Source organism: Hyaena hyaena, unplaced genomic scaffold (assembly GCF_003009895.1).
Source record: "Hyaena hyaena isolate Hyena2069 unplaced genomic scaffold, ASM300989v1 scaffold_1223, whole genome shotgun sequence".
Lineage (NCBI taxonomy): Eukaryota > Metazoa > Chordata > Mammalia > Carnivora > Hyaenidae > Hyaena > Hyaena hyaena.
Genome location: NW_024081860.1, coordinates 187078 through 206507, shown reverse-complemented (window position 1 = coordinate 206507; position 19430 = coordinate 187078). Strand labels below are relative to the sequence as shown.

Sequence of the window (19430 nt, the reverse complement as noted above, 5' to 3'; positions counted from 1 at the left end):
TGTCACGTTGTACCTGCCGTGGTGTGGGAACAGGAAGCTATGCAAGAAGGCAGAAGGCAGCTTGGTGTCCAGAGAAGTCTCTTCTGCTCCACACAGAGCTTCCCGAAAACAGGCATGCCCAGGCCAAGGTGCAGAATGGACAGCGGGCTTTTTCCAGGTCTTTCCTCCCCTCCCCCAATTCCCTAGTAATTCTGAGCGGGGTAAGATTCACCTCAGACAGCCCCACTCCAGCTTGCTCCACTGCCTTCTCTTCTCTCCCTTCTGACCCCAGGCTCTAAACAATGCCCCCTTGTTTTCTTTGGTCATAGAAATGCCATAGAATGCATAATACTTATCTTCAGAAGCAATAAAAATACTGGTTAAAACATTAAAATGCACCTGGGTGGCTCAGTAAGTTCAGTGTCTGACTCTTAATTTCAGCTCAGGTCATGATCTCACAGTTTGTGGGATGGAGCCCCAAGTTGGGCTCTACACTGTTAGCTCAGAGGCTGCTTGGAATTCTCTCTCTTAAAAATGAATGAACTTAAAAAAAAACATTAAAATATGGACCTTTAACAATTTGGACTATAAAGATCTACTAGTGGATTTAAATTACTCAAACACAAAGCACAGCAGTCAGGGTAGCAAAGAAAAGGGCAATGTAAACTTGTAGAGGAATGGAGATTTTCATTTTAAAGGTGAATGGCCCCTGCAGGCTGGTCAGTGTCATAAATCCCACAAATCAGGAGCGGAAGGTATGTGTATGAGTGTCTCAGATATTTGGAGGAAGAAATGATCTCCACTGTATTTCCTCCCCAGTCAGTTTAATGTATATTTTGATCTCTCTTCGAAGCTTCCTCTTTGACTTATGGATTATTTAGAAATATATTGCTTAGTTTCCATGTATTTATAGATTATCTTATTTCCTTTTGCTATTAATTTCTAGTTGAATTCCATTGTAGCTGGAGAACACTGTGTTTTCAATCATCTTAACATTGTTGAGGTTTGTTTTCAGGCTTACACTTGACATTCTTTTTTTTAAACATTTTTTTTAACTTTATTTGTTTTGTGAGAGAGAGAACATGGGAGCAGGGGAGAAGCATAGAAAGAGAGGGAGAGAGAGAATCTCAAGCTGCCCCTTTGCTTAGCAGCTCATGGGCCCGACACAGGGCTTAAACTCAAGGACTGGAAGGTCATGACCTAAGCCAAACTCAAGAGTCAAACGCTTCACCAACTAAGCCACCCCGAGGCCCCATCTTTTTTTCTTTTTTAAGTTTTGTTTTGTTTTAGCAATCTCTACACCCAATGTGGTGCTCAAACCCATGACCTGGAAGTCAAGAGGTCTGACTGAGCCAGCCAGGTGTCCCTACCTTTGGCTGGCTTTTAAGCTTTTTTTTTTCCCCCCTCTAGAGCCTCTCCACTGGCAGCCTACTTTTCTAGTTTCATCAGTAATGCAGTAATAATTCTGACAATGTATGGGCTTGAGAAAATTACTAGCAGTAAATGCGTTCATATCAAGCTATTCTCTATGCCCAGTCTTTTGACTTGGATGCTTAGTAGATATGGAAATTGAGACAAAACCCAGATTCCAATAATGCAAAGGAACCTAGGGGTCGAATGATAATGATCTCTGAAAGCCTTGTAAATTTAAGGCACCAGAGAGGTAAAATTTAAAAAGTAAGAATAATCATTTCTTTTTTTTTTTTTAATGTTTTTTATTTTTATTTCTAGGAGAGAGAGAGAGACAGCGTGAGCAGGGGAGGGTCAGAGAGAGAGGGAGTCACAGACTGAAACAGGCTCCAGGCTCTGAGCTGGCAGTCAGCACAGAGCCCGACGCGGGGCTCGAACCCACGAACCGCGAGATCATGACCTAAGCGAAAGTCGGACGCTTAACCGACTAAGCCACCCAGGCGCCCCAAGAATAATCATTTCTTAATCTTGTTTAGCAAATCTCCATAACATATTTTCTTTTTTCAAGAGATCTGTTTATTTTAATTTCTAACTTTTCATGAGTAACTCTTTGTTTTTCCTCTTGGTTAAGAAGTTTATAATTTAAAGGGAATACTCTTAAGGTTTCCAACATGTAAATTTAAGTGACTTATCTTTTATAATCTCATGGGTAACATCACTGGGGGTTTAATTAACATTTCTACGACTTCTCTAATTTTTTTTTACTAAGAGATCTAATCCTTTCACTAAAAATCTTTGCAACTCCATGGAATTCTAGAGCACCCACCCTTCCTCTTTCTGCTTGGCTTAACTACTTAAAGTTCTAATAGGGTCCCTTAAGAATTAAATATATACTATTATATAAAACTAATAAAATGAAAATCAAAATTCTGAAATAAGGTATCAAAACACCTACATTATTATGTTGTTACATTAAAATAGATTTCACTTGGAATATAATCCACTCTCACATAAAGCAATTATCTGCAGATTTTCTTTCGTGCTAAGAATAGCTTAATTCTTTTTTAAAAAGTTTATTTTGAGAGAGAGCACACACAAGCTTGCACATGCAAGTGGGGGAAGGACAGAGAGAGAAGGAGAGAGAATTTTAAGCAGGCTTCACACACAGCAGGGAGCCTGACCTGGGGTTCCATCTCATTACCATAAGATCATGATCTGAGCTGAAATCAAGAGTCGGAGGCTCAAATGACTGAGCCACTCAGGCTCCTCATAGCTCAATTCTTTATAATTAATGTCTCCAAATAAAACAAGGAGAGCAAACAGATATACCTTTAAGCATATCAGATAGAGTGAAAAAATGAGATGTTACTTATGGAACACAGGGAAAAAATTCAACCAGCCTTTTGATTTCCATACGACTTTTCAGGAACTCAGCTCTTCTAGGCTAACTGGAAACCAAACTCTAAGTGTTATGAAAGGAAGAAATTCAACTCAACAAAATACTTTTGAGTTAATTAAAAAATAACAACTTAGGGGTGCCTGGGTGGCTCAGTCAGTTAAGCGTCCAACTTCGGCTCAGGCCATGATCTCATGGTTCATGGGTTCGAGCCCCGTGTTGGGCTCTATGCTGACACTTCAGAGCCTGGAGCCTGCTTCAGATTCTGTGTCTCCCTCTCTCTCTGCAACTCCCCTACTCACGCTCTGTCTCCATCTCTCAAAAAAATAAAATAAAAAACGTTTAAAAATTAAAAAAAAAAAAATAACAGCTTAGGCTGGCACTGCAATTTCCTACCCGTGTTAAAGGGACAAACTCAAAACAAAAATTTCCTTATTTGCTTGGACAATACCAAGGTGGGCCAGAGAACCCCACCTTCCATATTCTTCATCACCTACCTCTCCTTTTTCTTCTTCCTTCCCTTTTCCACTCTACCTGGCTAAGCAAGGGACCTTCCAGCGGGCACCCAGAGGAGAGTTTCTCCTACCACAGATGCAGTAATGTTTCCATCCCTCTCACACCAGAAGCATGAGGTGGAAGAAATGGCTACAGCAGTGGGGATTCAAGGACCGAGGAGGCCCAGCTTAGATCAGGGAGAACACCAGCAAGGAGGACAAAGTCATGGGTGTCCCCATCAGACCAACAACGTGACCTGATCATGCAGGCAGATAATAATTGACAAGAGACCCAGAACCTGGTTTACCTGTTAGCTCTTTAGCACCAAGACACATCTGATTACTATTACTGGCTCATTGTGATGAGATTAAGCCACATGAATTCACTGAAAGAGCCCAAAGTTTCACCTTCTCTTATAAGTTTAAGGCAAAGACAACCTTGATGGCTAAAATCATGGTCCAGGAATTAATTGGAGACTTGGCTCTTTTTGTGGTTGACTCACCGCTAGGTTTTAGGTTGGTTGGTATTTATGTTTAGCCTATGTATATTTTTTAAAATCTTTTCTCTATAAAATCTACTTAAACATTGGGATTTTGTGAGTTAATGACTTTGTGTGGCTTTGGCCATGGATTTTTTTTAAAGTAAGCTCTAACATGTACCCCAATGTTTATAGCAGCACTATCAACAATAGCCAAATTATAGAAAGAGCCCAAACGTCCATTAACTGATGAATGGGTAAAGAAGATGTGGTGTGTGTATGTGTGTGTGTGTGTGTGTGTGCGTGTACACACAATGGTATATATCTACTTGGCAATGAGAAAGAATGAAATCTTGCCATTTGTAACAACATGGATGGAACTGGAGGGTATTAAGCTAAGTGAAATGTCAGTCAGAGAAAGACAAATATATGATTTCACTCGTAAGTGGAATTTAAGAAACACAACAGATGAACATAGGGGAAGGGAAGGAAAAATAACATAAAAACAGAGAGAGAGAAGCAAACCATAAAAGACTCTTAAATGCAGAGAACAAACTGAAGGTTGATGGGGGGGTGGGGGATGGGCATTGGGGAGGGCACTTGTTAGGATGAGTCCTGTGTATTGTATGTAATTCATGAATCACAGGCATCTACCCCCAAAACCAAGAGCACACTGTATACACTATATGTTAGCTAACTTGACAGTAAATTATATTTAAAAAAAAAAAAAAGACCCAAGTGAAAATTGTGCATGAAAACAGAAAAAAATAAAGTAAGCTCTATACCTAATATGGGGATTGAACTCACACCCTGAGATCAATATCTGCATGCTCTACCAGTTGAGCCAGCCAGGCACCCCTGGCCACAGGTTTAATCTGAACACCACTCCTGCTTGGGAATAGAATGATTCAGGGTTTGTCTGCTGTGGTGCTATTGGAAAACTCTGTACTTGTGCTCACAGGGACCGGCTGGTGTTAGGAACAGGGCGGGTGTTCTCATCACCCTGCTGAAGTGGGTACTACTTAGGAGGCAAAATAAGTGATTCCTTTCCCAATTTTCAACCAACAAAAAGAAAAAAGGAACTTTCTTAGGTATCCAAGTGTTAGAGTCAGTATTAATGAGATTGTGCCACTTTCCAAGAATTTGTAATTAACATTTTTAATGATAAGACTAAACCAACACCAGACATTTGCTTCTTGGGCCAAGCAAACCCTAAAGCAATTATATTTGAACTTTTAAAATGAAAATGGAATTTAAGGGGGAGGTATAAAGGGAAAGCAAAATTGGTGTATCACATTAGTCTGGAATAGAGACATTTTAAAAATGATGCTTTTGAGCATATTGAGTGCCTGCAGTTCTGGGCTGGGTCCCTGGGGGCCAGAGTAAGGAGAAATGGTATTAAAATAACCTCAAGTTAGAAGAGTGACCAGACACAAGTGAAATGAGGACTTATAAAGACATACATGCAGCCGAAAGAAGGAACCACATGAAACAAATAGACAGGAGAGATGACTTAGCAAGGGCAAATGGACTCTGAGCCCTAGATCTGATCATGATCCTGCGCAACCCCAAAAGCCCAGGAAACAATGGAATCCTCTTAGGATAGCCTGCTTCTGAACCACCTTTCCTGCCAGTAGCCTCCCAAATATCTGGCCGAATGCCTATGCACAAGCTCCCTCAAATGCACAGGCTGAATAGCCTTGGGACTTTGGTGACCTGCTCTACCTTGACTGTCCTGTTTGCTTCCTTCCCCTGCCCTGATCCTTCCTTTTACATTTTACAGCTTCTCCAGAGAAAGCCCTTTACCAGAAGCTCTGCCTTGCTTCCCATGCCTAAGGCACCCTGAATTACAGACATCCTCTTTCAAGTACCTCCAGCATTTTTCTGCATGACGTAGGTTCTCCGTTCAGGCACGAACCCTGTTCCATTTGCCAGATGATCACGAGCCCTCCCATGAAAGTTAACATAGCTTAATAGCCTCTGTATCCCTGGAGCCTGCTGTAGGGTCTGACGTATTCCAGTCACTCGGAAATGTTAGATGTGCTAATGAGGACGTCACCATTCACTGCCAGATATATTAATCCATACATCTTCATATATCTAAGATATACAAGGGGGTATGGAATTTAGAGGAATGGAAGATGCAATTAACATTCAGGTGACCATCTTAAAACCTGAAGTGTGTGAGTGGATTGGCAGGAAAGAAATTGGTCTATAAGTCATAGGAATTTGCCCGATTATTGCAGAAGTAATCATTCTGGCAAGAACACAAAATTATGAAAAATAAACTCTAAATTTCTTGTATGAAAGTGACAAAGAATGACATTGGGGAAATTTATAATAATGATAAGCAATTGCATTTGATCCTTTAAACCACATTTTTTGTGCCCAAACAGGTGACATGAAGAACATTAATCGCCTGAGGGGCTCCATGAAGAGGGCTCCAGGATCAAAAACAAATCAGGGCCATAGTGCCTAACACAGCCTCCCCTTGGGAGCACCACCAATGCATGGATGGAAGTCTGCAGCAAAAAAAATATGTTTAACTGTTGAACTTAGTGTTTCTGTTTTCTCTTTCTTTACAATAACCACCAAAATACATCATCCCTTATACTCTATAGAACATCCTTTAGGAAATGCTGCTCTAAAGAGCTTAGGGACTGAGGCAAGGTATGTAAGGAATTACTGTTTTCCTTATACTGAGCTGGTGACTGAGACTTGAGAAAATTGATTTGTTTAGGGTCCCACAGATTCTAGCAGAGGAGCCATTCACTAACAAATTCCACATTTGTTATTTGCTGTCAATACATGCCGGGCATTGTGTGCACACTGGGCCCCCAGTTCTAGAAGCAGGCTGCCTTCCTAACCTCAGGTCACAGAATCCTAGATCATTAGAACTGAAAACTTCTACAAGAGACGGTGAGTGCAACTGCTTCACTTTCGGAAGAGGAAAGGGAGTCTCCTTAAAGGTAAACAACTCCCTGAGGCTTTAAAGATTAAAAAAGAGGCAGAGCTGGAATCCCAAGGCCGAGCTTTGTCTCCGTATCCCGGTTTACACAGTGCAACCACTCAGCCTCCAGATAGGCTCACAAAATATACAACTTAATGTGCTTGGAAATCTTATTTTTCATTTCAGCGAGTTTTTGATAGGATTCCAGAGGCAGCACACACCCAGATCAGGATGGTGTTGTCTCTGCATGGAAAATATTAAGAGACATTGCACTTTTCATCATTTCCCTGGCATATTTTTCACAAGGGCACTTGAAGCTCACAAAGCTATTTCCATGAGCAATCCAACTTTTTGATTAACTATAAATGATACATTTTCAAAAGTGAAGGTGTATTTTTGCTGTGAATTTCTGAATTTCATGTCTTGAGTAGCTGAGACTGTTTTTGTTTTGGGAAATTCATGTGGGAAAATTAACTTTTACGAGCCCTGAATTTCCCTCCAGAGAAGTGGTTCTTCCTTTTGTCTACAGATCTGATGAAACATATGAGTCCTCTGTCCCGGAACAAAAAATTGCATGATAGTACACAGTGTTACCCACCATTTCAGAGGGTTCTCAAGCCCCATTAAAACCCCTGCTCTAGGATGTGACTCTGCAAATCTTCTATGTACCTGCTTAACTTCCACTCTTGATATTTAGGACACCCACATTCTACTTGTGAGCTACAATAAAGAAATCGAGAAAAGGACTAAATATATAGGTCCCTGAGCCAGGAATGACTAAAATGTACTTTCAAGTTTCCCCTAAAACAGCTACAACAATCATAAACCATTAACAGCAACTATAAGGACAAATTTCTACAATAGGTATTTATTTATATGATTGGGCTGTGATTTATTTAACCATCCTTAGATGAGTGGAAAGCAGGGTATACTTTGTGTCTCCCAGCTCTTCTAAGACCCACCAAAAGGTAATGGAGAGGGGAATTTAAGGAGCAAACAGAGAGAAACAAAAGAAAATCTTCATTAGAGTGAAATTTGGAGTGATGCAGAAATCTTCATTAGAATGAAATCTGGAATGGTTATAAATCAAGACTGTGGGACCTCATTTTTTCTGCCCTACTTGGGATAATCCAAATTTCTTGTTTCCGAAATCAGGAAGACCAGCTTGACCTTTTCATCACATGGTACTGGTGGTCTCGTCAGCCTTCCCAACATCCTTTCCAACAACCTCCAGTGAAAACATCCTTCAAATGCCAGAAAGGGCATCCACTTTAAACAATTAATGTTTTCCACCAAATTAAGAGTTAAAAGTTAAAAAGTCAAATGCCAAAAATGAAGGCAAAGAAAATATGAAATGAAAGTCACTCTGTAGCTGGAAAACTCCCAGCATGTATGTATCATGTATTACTTAACAAAAGTTCTAGAAGAGCTCTGTATCCCATAAAAGCACCATCATTTGGACATTCCAGTTACAGATTTAATTTAAAACCATTATTATAGCAAATAAGGTTGTGTGGGAACTTGTGTATTCTGCAGAGTCAATCTATGGACAAACTTTATCATGGACTTTATTCTACTAGCTAGCTAAGGTGGGGGCAACATGAGCCAAATCAATGTTGAAAGAGAAGGGAAGTAGCATTTTCTTTGTTTCAGTCTATAACTATTCTGTGGGTGGGGGGGAGGGGGGGTCTGATAGGTAAAGACCCGCTCAAATTATAGGTTATGGCTTCCCCTCTTAAAATTCCTCAATTGAATACCCAGCTGAAGCTCTGTAGGAGAGGAATTTACCCAGCTTGGACCCTCACCAATTTCCTTCTAGGTCTTAGCAAGTTAAGTGTCAAGCTTTACAGCCAAATGCTGAAGGCAGATTCTTATAACAAGTACATACCTGTGGAAGTTTCATATCATTAATATCCCAGCTTAACATCTCTTTGTCCTCGGAATCAAAGTCCTCAGGCTCCATGATAGTCAGGTCACCCACGGGTTTTTGCCTATCCAACTTCCCGCAGAAGTGGTTGAGAATTTTGTTTTCAAAGGTGCTTTGTAGACTTGATCAGCCCACTCAAGCAGCTTAGACCTGGAGACTATTTTCTGACACTAAAAAATAAATGATAGTAATACTGACCGTTAAAGAGATACAAATCAGTGCTTGCCTGCCAGAAAAACCTGTTTCATTGACATTTTTTTCAAGCACCAGCATACAAATAAAAACAATGTAGAAGCCATTAGTGATCTTGTTGAAATAAAGCTTGACCATGGGGAATCAGAGGCACCATGATCATCGTTTTCACCTCAGGCATGGGCTTCCTTTCTCACTGTTAGACCCAAGTTGGGAAAGCCTGACTAGCAACCACTGTCATCTGCAGCCAGTGATTAGAAACTTTCCTCCATATTCCCTGGGGCAAGAGGAAGAACTGCTTGGAGTTGTTTTCATGGATATACTTTTGTACATTGGCTAACATGTGGTTCAAGTTACAAGTGGGAAACATCACAACAAAAGTTATCTAGAAGTATTTTTTAAATCTAAATTGCCACAGAGATTAATTTTCATGTCCTCAGTAAATCCAGTGTGCACTTTATGTCTTCAAATATTATCAACGGACATCCTCATCAGATTTGTCTAAAGTCTTGGCATTAAAGACATTTTGGACCTGATAATCCTTTGCTGTGGGGGGTTATCTTGTGCATTGTAGAATGTTTAACAGCAGGGGCACCTGGGTGACTCAGTGGGTTAAGCATCTGACTCTTGATTTCAGCTCAGGTCATCATGATGTCATGGTTTGTGAGATCAAGCCCTGAGTTGGCTCTGCACTGACAGTATAGAGTCTGCTTGGGATTCTCTCTGTCCATCTTTCTTTGCCCCTCCCCCCGCTCATGCTCACTCGCTCGCGCACGCTCTCTCTCTCAAAAATAGATAAACATTTTTAAAAAAAGAATGTTTAGCAGCATCTTTGGCCTATGACCATTAAGTAGCAATCCATTCTTTTGTTGTGACAACCAAAAATATCTCCAGACATTGCCAAATGTCCCCTGGGGGGCAAAACTGTTTGAGAACTACTGCTTTATTTTATTTTTTATAGTTTTTATTTATTTTTGAGACAGAGAAAGACAGAGCTTGAGTGGGGGAAGGGCAGAGAGAGAGGGAGACACAGAATCTGAAACAGGCTCCAGGCTCTGAGCTGCCAGCACAGAACCTGATGCGGGGCTTGAACCCACGAACAGTGAGATCATGACCTGAGCCAAAGTCAGATACTTGACTGACTGAACCACCCAGGTGCCCTGAGAACTACTGCTTTAAAATAGTGTTTCTCTACTATAACTCAAAGCACCCTTCAAGACTTTCCAATAGCAATCTCTCGTTTCCTTGCCCCCCTCAAGAAAATTCTATCTCACTTTACTTTGATTAAATTGTTTACGTAAATGTGGGGTGCCAGGGTGGCTCAGTTGGTTAAGCATCTGACTTCGGCTCAGGTAATGGTCTCACAGTTTGTGAATTCGAGCCCCACATCAGGCTCTGTGCTGACAGCTCAGAGCCTGGGGCCTGTTTCAGATTGTTTCTCCCTCTCTCTCTGACCCCTCCACCGCTCATGCTCTGTCTGTCTCTCTCTCTCTAAAAAAAAAACATTAAAAAATTTTTTAGTTGTTTATATAAATGATAGATATTCAAAAATGTTTGTGTAAACTGCATTTCCTCCCCCCCCCCATGAGAAATACCGCTCTAGTTTCTAATTGGTTAAAGGGGACTTACAAAAAAAAAGAAAGAAAAAAAGGAAGGAAGAAAGGGAAAAAAGAAAGAGGAAGGAAGGAAGGAAAGAAGGAAGAGAGGAGTTCTACTCCAAGGGAAAAAAACTAATCATTTTGCAGATGAAATATGTTTATTAAAACACAAAATGAAACATGTTTCTATGTGTGACATTTTCGTTTGCTGGTGCTCTTGTAAAAACAAGGGACATAATGATGTTGCATAAAACAATAATAAACTTGAACTTAGAGTTAGTTTAATGGTCTCCACTTTAGGATATTCCATGTGCTCTGTTCCTTAGTTATGTAACTTAACTATATAACCCTAATACTTGTCAATCACTGAGATACACTGAAGGAAAGTATATGGATATAGAAGAGTGTTGACCTGAACGTATACCCATTACATAACAAGCTAATAGGGGTCTCTTCACTCCCTATCCCCCTACCACACTCACCTTATAACCTAGTGGTCAAAGACTCAAAGAGCATGAAGTCCATCACCTTCATTTTAAACACTGCCTTGCAAGGTTAAATCCCCAGGAGTTTTAAATCAAATTCTATGTTTGGGTAATAAACATTGAGTTACCGAAGAAATGCTGCCACAGACGGACTTGAATTCAGAATATTTAAATAACAAGTCTATGAGAAACAAAGATCAAGTATAAATGTGATGGCAACAGATTTATGTACTTACCTCTTTGAACATTAACAACAGTAAGTCAGATGGTCTAAAATGTGTTATAGCTAGTTGGGACAGATTGGTCTTTAAAAAAAATAATACCTTGAATAACAAGATTTGTATCTCAAAAATTCAAAAGCATTGTTTTCAGCCTATGTGACATAGACATAATTCTTTTCCTTTTAAATCAAGGGGAGGGGAGGCACACCTGGGTGGCTCTGTCACTTAAGCACCCAACTCTTGGTTTAGGCTCAGGTCATGATTTTATAGTTGATGAGTTTGAGCCCCAAGTCAGGCTCTGTACTGACAGCCTGCTTAGGATTCTCTCTCTCTCTCTCTCTCTCTCTCTCTCTCGGCCCTGTCCCTTCTCTCTCTCTCCCTCTCTCTTTGCCCCTTCCCTTCTCTCTCTTACTTTCTCTCAAAATAAATAAGTTAACATACACACAAAATAAATCAAGGTGGGGGAATAACAAATCTTGCTGCATGAAAGCTGCATGAAAGCTACATTGCTCTTTTGATTTTCTCCGATATAAATTTTTTGCCAAATGATCAAACATTTACTATTTCCCCAAAAGTTGAGAACAAAACGTAGTAATGACTGTTTGCAGCCCTTCAAAAATAAACTCAACTCAGTTTTCCTCCAGAATTAAAAACAATAAATCATAAAGACTTCCTTTTTTTTTTTAAAGCAACTTGGGCCGAAGTATATTCAGATTTCATCATTTCTACAGAGAACCAAAGCAAGTAGAACAACTGAAATTCTGTATGACTGGGGTGACTATGGTACCATTCCTTACATTCGCCTCTCTTCAGGATTTATGGCTTCCTTACCTTCCGACTTCTTATGGAGATGCAGTCAATATTGTGTCACAAAAATCTCATCTCTGGTTCAGGTCCCAGCAGGTTCTGGTCATTTTCTACGCAGGAGCTGCTGTTCCCTAATCCAGGTCAAGGTACGCTATGCTAATGAGCTCTGGCAGTAGTCCAATCAAAATCCAGATGCTCTCCGCGACGGGTAGGGAAGAGCGATCCAGGGAGTCACTTAACCAGTCCACTTGTCCCCAGCAATGTGATGGATATTCTATAATTCACCTCTGAGTTCTTCCCTCCTTTATGTTAAGAGGGAATCTTAACTGAAATAAGCATTGAAAAGAGCCTCATGAGGAAGTATAGGTGTTTTGCTGCTCAAATCTACCCAAAGCAGATTTTAATTCTCCTGCCACTTATCCCTGTCTGTGTATGAGAACAGACAGAGAGAGGTAGGGAAATATCATGCTGATGGATCTTACCGGAATAGATATTGGATTGTCAACATTCCTAAACCAGAAATGCTAAAATGCTATTTTATACCTACCAGTGATGCCCCCACTAATTCTGAGCGTTCCAATCCTCTCAAATAATACCATTCTTGAGGCAACTCGGTGGCTTAGTCGGTTGAGCATCCGATTCTTGACTCGGCTCAGGTCATGATCTCACAGTTCCTGAGATCAAGCCCCACATTGGGTTCCATGTTGTCAGCACGGAGCCTGCTTAGGATTCTCTCTCTCTCGCTCTCACTCTTTGCCTCTCTCCCACTAATGCTCTCTCTTAAAATAAATAAATAAAAACTTAAAAAAATAATACCATTCTCCCTTCTAGAGATGTCCTCAGGTGTCTGGGCACAGCCCAAGTCAGTTTAGCCCACCTGCTATGTCCCAGGCTGTCTGCTAGGCTCTGGAGATACAAGGGAAAATTAAAGCCATTAGGAGGTTTAGTAGTGGAGGGGCACCTGGCTGGCTCAGCAGGTTGAATGTGAGACTTCAGCTCAGGTCATGAACTCATGGTTCCATTAGCTCAAGCCCCACACTGGCCTTGGTGCTGTCAGCTCAGAGCCTGCTTTGGATCCTCTGTCCCTCTCTCTCCATGCCCTCTCCCTGCTCATGCTCTCTCTCTCTCAAAAAAGAATAAACAATAAAAAAATTTAATAGAGGAAAAGATGAACAAAAACACTAAATAAGCTGAAGATAATGCATGGAATAGAGGCAGTCTAGAAAGAAGTTTGAAGGGGAAGGTATGAAGCTGGAGGGAAAATAATCTGGGGAAACTTCTTCCACCATTGTGATGCCTGATCAGCCTTTCGAGGGACAAATGGATATTTGTCAAGGCATCAAAGAATGGAAGAGGATGTTCCAGGTTAGTGGCAATACTGTGGGCAAGGTAAAGTGGTCTGGAAAATGCGGTGTGCTCAGCATTAAGAGAAGTAGGTGCCTGTCAGGAAGGTCCTGGCCATGTAAGACAGGCTGAGGAGGAAGGGATGAGCAGGCCAGAGGGCAAAATCCTCAGGAAGACGCTCGGCAGTCTTTGGCAATGTTACGAAGTCTTTCAGGTCATGAATGAATTTCTCTTCCTTCTGGAGGTTGGGACCCTGAAACATTTTCTGGTGCTTTATCTTACTAATCTTGATCTACTTTTTGTAGTCCCTCCTTGGTCAAGGTGTTCTTTCAACATCTCCAAATACTCTGTAGCAGGGCAAAGCCTAGTGCTGTGCCAACTGGCAAGAGAGAAAGTTCTACACGGTCCATTTCCAGAATCACAAAGCAGGGCCAAAAATGGATTTTAGACCTGAGAGATAATAAATTGGTTAACTGGCACACCCATCGTGATATCCACTCCCTTAGGTCTTCTGCCATCCATGTCTGAATCCTATCCATCCCTCAGGAACCTCCCTGATCCTTATGGATCCTCCCATAGTATTTTAGAACACACGGCTTCTCATTTCTGTGGTGTTCCAGAACTCTTAACCGAATGACATGCTGTCTTAGATCACTTAGAACTAACATCTTCTTCTAATTATAAAATAAAATCACAATATTAAAAAAAATCATGTTCTCATCTCCTAGATATCCCCATTTTTAACATTTTGGTCATGTCCTTTCAGACTGGTTTTCCCCCACATACATCACTAAACACAGATACTACTTTGCAGAATTATAAGAGTATATGTACATACTATTATGTTTACTCTTTATGAGTTTTAGTCCTGGCCCCCCCCCCACCTCCCCCAGCTAAGCTGCTAGTTCCTTTATGGAGAATTGGTATTTCCACTTCCTGTCTCCTCACACAGTGACCTGCTGACACCCTGTGCAGCATCACATCCATCCTCGTCCCAATAACCAACCCCCCCCCCAACACAGGAAGGAACCGAGGAGCTGTCTCCACACTCTGATTGGGCTGTGACTGAATGTCAGACTGGCAACAGCACTTCTACCTTCTTAAGGCCAACATCCTACCTTTCATCCAGATTCTCCTACTTGGATCTCCATCATTGTTATTAATGACAACAATAATCATGGCCACTTCCCTTGATGGCACACTTACAACGTTGTCAGGTGCCATGCTAACACCTGATCCTTACAGGTCCCCTATGTGGCAGATGCCATGCTTATCATACCCCCTTGACAGAGGAGTCAATCAGGGCTTACGGAAATGGTATCTCACAAGCGTGTAGGCAGCAGAGCTGGGGCAGAACTCAGATGAGCCGGCTGGCCATGGTCCTACGTGAACCACCCAGTGCTGTTCAGAGTCTGGAGTCTTGTCTCTGCTCCTGTTTACTCAGAGCTCCACCTCGCTCTTTTCAATCTCTGCCTCCTCCCTGAAGACAAGAATCTTGCCCTAAAAGCCAGGTGCCCAGAAGCCCTATTGCTTGGTGACTGATCACAACCACAGAAGCTTAGATTTCTCAGTTCCTCCGTCTTGCATTCCCTGACACTATGGGGGATGCCTCCTGAGGTCATTCTGGTTTCTTTCATTGGAGGTGGTGCTTTAGGCATTTTTTAAGGAAAGTTCATCTCTGTATAGGACTGTCCCATGAAAATACTGTTTCCCCAGACACTAAAGGCCAGCAACATATCCAAGTCACAATGTCAACCACAGCCTCCTACCCCTATATTTCCAAATGTTTAGAGAGGGCCAAGGAGAGAGCAGCATTGTACTTCTTCTGCTTTAGGACAAGTATGACAGACCCTTAACGCAGACCCTCAAGGTCTAGTTGCTTGCCTAGACTACCACCTGTGGTTTCTAATCCATAGCCTTTAGACACCTTGCTGCACTAGATGAATAAGTTTTTCCAGCTTCTGCGACTGTGTCTATCTACCCAGTGCCTACCTTATCTCAGTAGAAGTTCCAGGCCCTACCTCCACCCATTTTCTGGTCCCTCTACCATGAACTAAGCCATTTATTTAACCCTTATTGTATGTCAGGCATTGCTCTAAACATCGTATCCTCACAACAACCTCATGAAGTACAGTATTATTAAGCTATATTAGTCTGAGAAACTGAGGCACAGAGGGGTTAAGTAACTCAATCTCTACAAGATCACAAAGTAGACAATCTCTTGACATCAGTAATCTGATCTTGGTCAAAGGAGAAATATCAACTGAAAACAAGGATGTTAAAAGGCATTCCCTTCATGATAGAGTAAATCTCTCTGACACAGCAGCCCTTTATGGTATCAACTATCCCTTGCCTCCTTACTTCACCATTGTTTTAGGAAACTGCTCTTCCCCCAAAGGCTGTCCATCAGAGTTTTCTGTCCCTTCCGGCATGGCACCCAGTCTGACCTACACAATCCTTCCCTAGAATTTCCCAAGTCAGAGGTGGAGAGATTGTTCTTTCATTTTGGATGCCAAATTATAAGCCTTCCCTGAAAGGTGTGTGGCTATATCTCTGCTGTCACATGGCAGAATCTGAGCAATGGGGGCACCTTGGTGGCTCAGTTGGTTAAGCATGCATGCACATGTGGGAGAATCTTGGTTTCCACTCAGGTCATGATCTCATGGTTCATGGGATCAAGCCCCACATCAGGCTCTGTGTTGACAAAGCAGAAGCAGCTTGGGATTCTCTTCTCTCTCTCTCTCTGCAGAAAAAGATAGACAAAGGGAGAGGCAGGAATGTGACCTGCATTCAGGCAAGCCTGTGGCCAATGCCAATTCTCTTGTTTGGAATTATGGGATCTACAAAATACCACTTACACTTTCACTCCTTTCAATGGGGTCTTTCAGGTCGCACCTGTTAAAGGTCACCTCACACATCTTCCATCTAGGTAAGCTTAAGTTTAGCCCAGATTTCAAAATAAACCATTCTCCTTTTATCTATCCTTTGAAAGGTGGGCGCCCAAAGGGACTTGTCTGATACCCACTTAAAGTCAGAAAAATGCTTCTTAATATCTCACCTTAGTCAAATGTGCAGGACACAAACACCTGTCATCATCAGCCCACTTAGACTCTTAACCTGCACATGCATTTTTTTAAATGTTCATTTATTTATTTTGAGAGAGAGAGCACAAGCAGAAGAGGGACACACACACACACACACACACACACACACACAGAATAAAAAACAGACTTCAGGCTCTGAGCTGTCAGCACAGAGCCTGATGTGGGGCTCAAACCCAGGAACCAAAAGATCATGACCTGAGCTGAAGTTTAAGCAACTTGGCCAGCCAGGAGCTCCCACCACGTGTAGTTATTAAAGCAGGTAATCAAAGGACTTCTTGGAGCTCTATTTTCTGTGCTTTGCAAAACTGAACTTTGGATTTTTCCTTTAGGGTTTCTTTAAAAAAATTCTTTTAACGTTTATTTATTATTGAGAGACAGAGAGCATGAGCAGGAGAGGGGAAGAGAGAGGAGGAGACGCAGAATCAGAAGCAGGTTCCAGGCTCTGAGCTGTCAGCACAGAGGCCGACGCGGGGCCCAAACTGCGAGATCATGACCTCAGCTGAAGTCGGACACCCAACCAACTGAGCCACCCAGTCACGCCTAGGGGTTCTCAAATCTTAAGTCATTTGTGGCTCTCATGTGGAGAATTCTCCAAGTTCTATATAATATTCTTCAGTTATAAACCACCCTGCATTATCTTGGATTCGCATCTGAGATGCGTCTATTCTGAGCAATAAAAGGCTGACTTAGTGTTCTCTTTTTCAGTCTCTGCGCAGACAAGACAGACATGGTTGACCATCCCTAATTGGTGGTTCAGGTGGGGAAGCCCCTGGATGTGATGGTGTTCTCTGGAAACTATTGTGAAATTTTAAAATACTGACTTTAGGGACGCCTCGGTGGCTCAGTTGCTTAAGTGACCAACTGCGGCTCAGGCCATGTTTTCGCGGTTCAGGAGTCTGAGCTCTGCATGGGACTCTGTACTGACAGCACCTCAAGCCTGTTTCAGATTCTCTGCCTCCCTCTCTCTCTGCCCCTCCCCTGCTTGCACTCTGTCTCTCCCCCAAAATTAATAAACGTTAAAAATTTTTGAAAAAATATTTACTTTAAGGGGTGCCTAGCTGGCTCAGTTGGTAGAGAATGTAACTTTTTATCTCAGGGTTGCGAGTTTGAGCCCCGTATGGGAGCACAAAGCTTACTTAAAAAAGGAAAAGAAAACATACTTACTCTAAAACTTGAGAGCTGTTCTACTTATAGAAACATGAGTGATATATATGTAATATCAAAAATCACAACCGTGAACCCAAATGTCAATCCCTTAAAAAAAAACAAAAGCAAAAAACAAACAAACTCTCAAATTAATAATAGTGGACTATTGGGACACCTGGGTGGCTCAGTCTTGGTTAAGCATTTGACTCTTGATTTTGGTTCAGGTCATGGTTTCATGGTTCATGAGATGGAGCCCCATGTCAGGCTCTGAGCTGATGGTGTGAAGCCTGCTTGGGATTCTCTCTCTCCTTCTCTCTCTGCTTCTCTTTCCTGTGAGCACACATGAGTGCACGCTCTCTCTCTCTCTCTCAAAATAAATAAACATTAAAAAAATAATAATGGGAGGGGCGCCTGGGTGGTCCAGTCAGTTAAGTGTCCTACTTTAGGTAAGGTCATGATCTCATGGCTTGTGAGTTCAAGGCCCACATCAGACCCTCTGCTGTCAGTGCAGAGCCCGCTTTGGATTCTGTTTCCCTCTATCTCTGCCCCTCCCCTTTCTCTCTCAAAAACAAATAAACATTTAAAAAATAAAGAATTGTTTGCTGTTTCCTATAAATATTTTGCTGTCCTTTTGTACTGAAAGGCAAGAAATGGCATGTCCTACAGCTTGATAACACTGGGAGTAAAATCAGAATTGAGGAAACTATTGTTTCTTAAATAATTTTGCATTTTAGGAAATCAATACCAACGTTATAAAATTTAAGAGTCACAGAGTAAAAAAAAAAAAAAAAAAGAATCATAGAATAGTCAAAGCAGGATTAGAATCTTACCATCTCCAGGAAGGAGTGAGGTACCCAAATTACATTTCATAAAAACTAAAATTTTTATGGTCATTTTCATAGAAACATGGTTTTATGGTTATTTTTCATAAATGTTAACATAAAATGTTATCTGTTAAAATGTAACAAGTTGTTACTGTTATTTGAGATGAATTAATAAATATTCCAAACTGTTTTCAGTTCTGTTGTCTAATATGATAAATGTGGGTAGAAAGAACCACATAATCAAAAGCTGTTGGAGGTTCTTATTAATTTTGAAGAGTGAAAACAGACCAAAAGTTTGACGACTGCTGCTGTAAAGTACTACTTCTTAAAATACCGAACCTTGGTCATCCGGAGAGTGGTTCGGGTGATATTCAGCACTCAGAGTGTAAACTGCCACATCTTTAGCCGGAGGTGGGTTCCTATCTCAGGACTAGAAAGATGGCGGGAATGGAGGGGGTTGGGGAGAGAGAGGGTAAGTGAAAGGGATGCCTTCAGTACAACTGCCCACCACCAAAGCCCATAAGACAAAATAGGAGGGCGGAGATCCTGCCCACAGTGAGGCACCCAGGACTGGGTCCAGCACACCCAAGCCCCCACCGCTTCTGACGGTTCCTGCTCACCTGCAGTGGAGGGAACCAGCGTGCCCTTTCGGAGATGTAGGACCAGGCACTGGGGTGTCCCTCTGTGGCGGGCTGTGGAGGGAGGCTCTAGCAGCTACCGTCCCCAAACAGAGCAGAGCAGGAGAGGGAGAGTGGTGGACGAATGTGGTAACTCAGCAGACTCAGTGATGAGCACACGCGAGACATTCCTTGAAGAAAACACCATCCCAGGGGCGCCTGGGTGGCTCAGTCGGTTAAGCGTCCGACTTCGACTCAGGTCATGATCTCATGGTTCGTGGGTTCGAGTCATGCATCAGGCTCTGTACTGGCAGCTAGCTCAGAGCCTGGAGCCTGCTTCAGATTCTGTGTCTCCCTCTCCCTCTGACCCTCCCCTGCTCACGCTGTCTCTCTCTCTCTCAGAAATAAATAAAACATTAAAATATATATATATATAAAAGAAAACACAATCCCAGAG

The 19430-nt window shown here is 41.9% G+C and overlaps 1 protein-coding gene across 2 annotated transcripts in view; it reads right to left on the bottom strand.

The window, feature by feature from the left end:
* Positions 1–19430, bottom strand: part of GCM1 (glial cells missing transcription factor 1) — a 29084-nt gene that overhangs the window by 8150 nt on the left and 1504 nt on the right. The window contains exons 1-2 of one of the 2 annotated variants that reach the window (XM_039222959.1): positions 11963–12070; positions 8597–8805 (exon numbers count right to left, since the gene is read on the bottom strand). In XM_039222959.1, coding sequence (XP_039078890.1) covers positions 8597–8671 — 75 coding nt within the window. In that variant the 5' untranslated portion in view covers positions 8672–8805; positions 11963–12070. Of the gene's footprint in view, positions 1–8596; positions 8806–11962; positions 12071–19430 lie in introns of those variants that run through there. The other variant, XM_039222960.1, reaches the window with a different exon arrangement.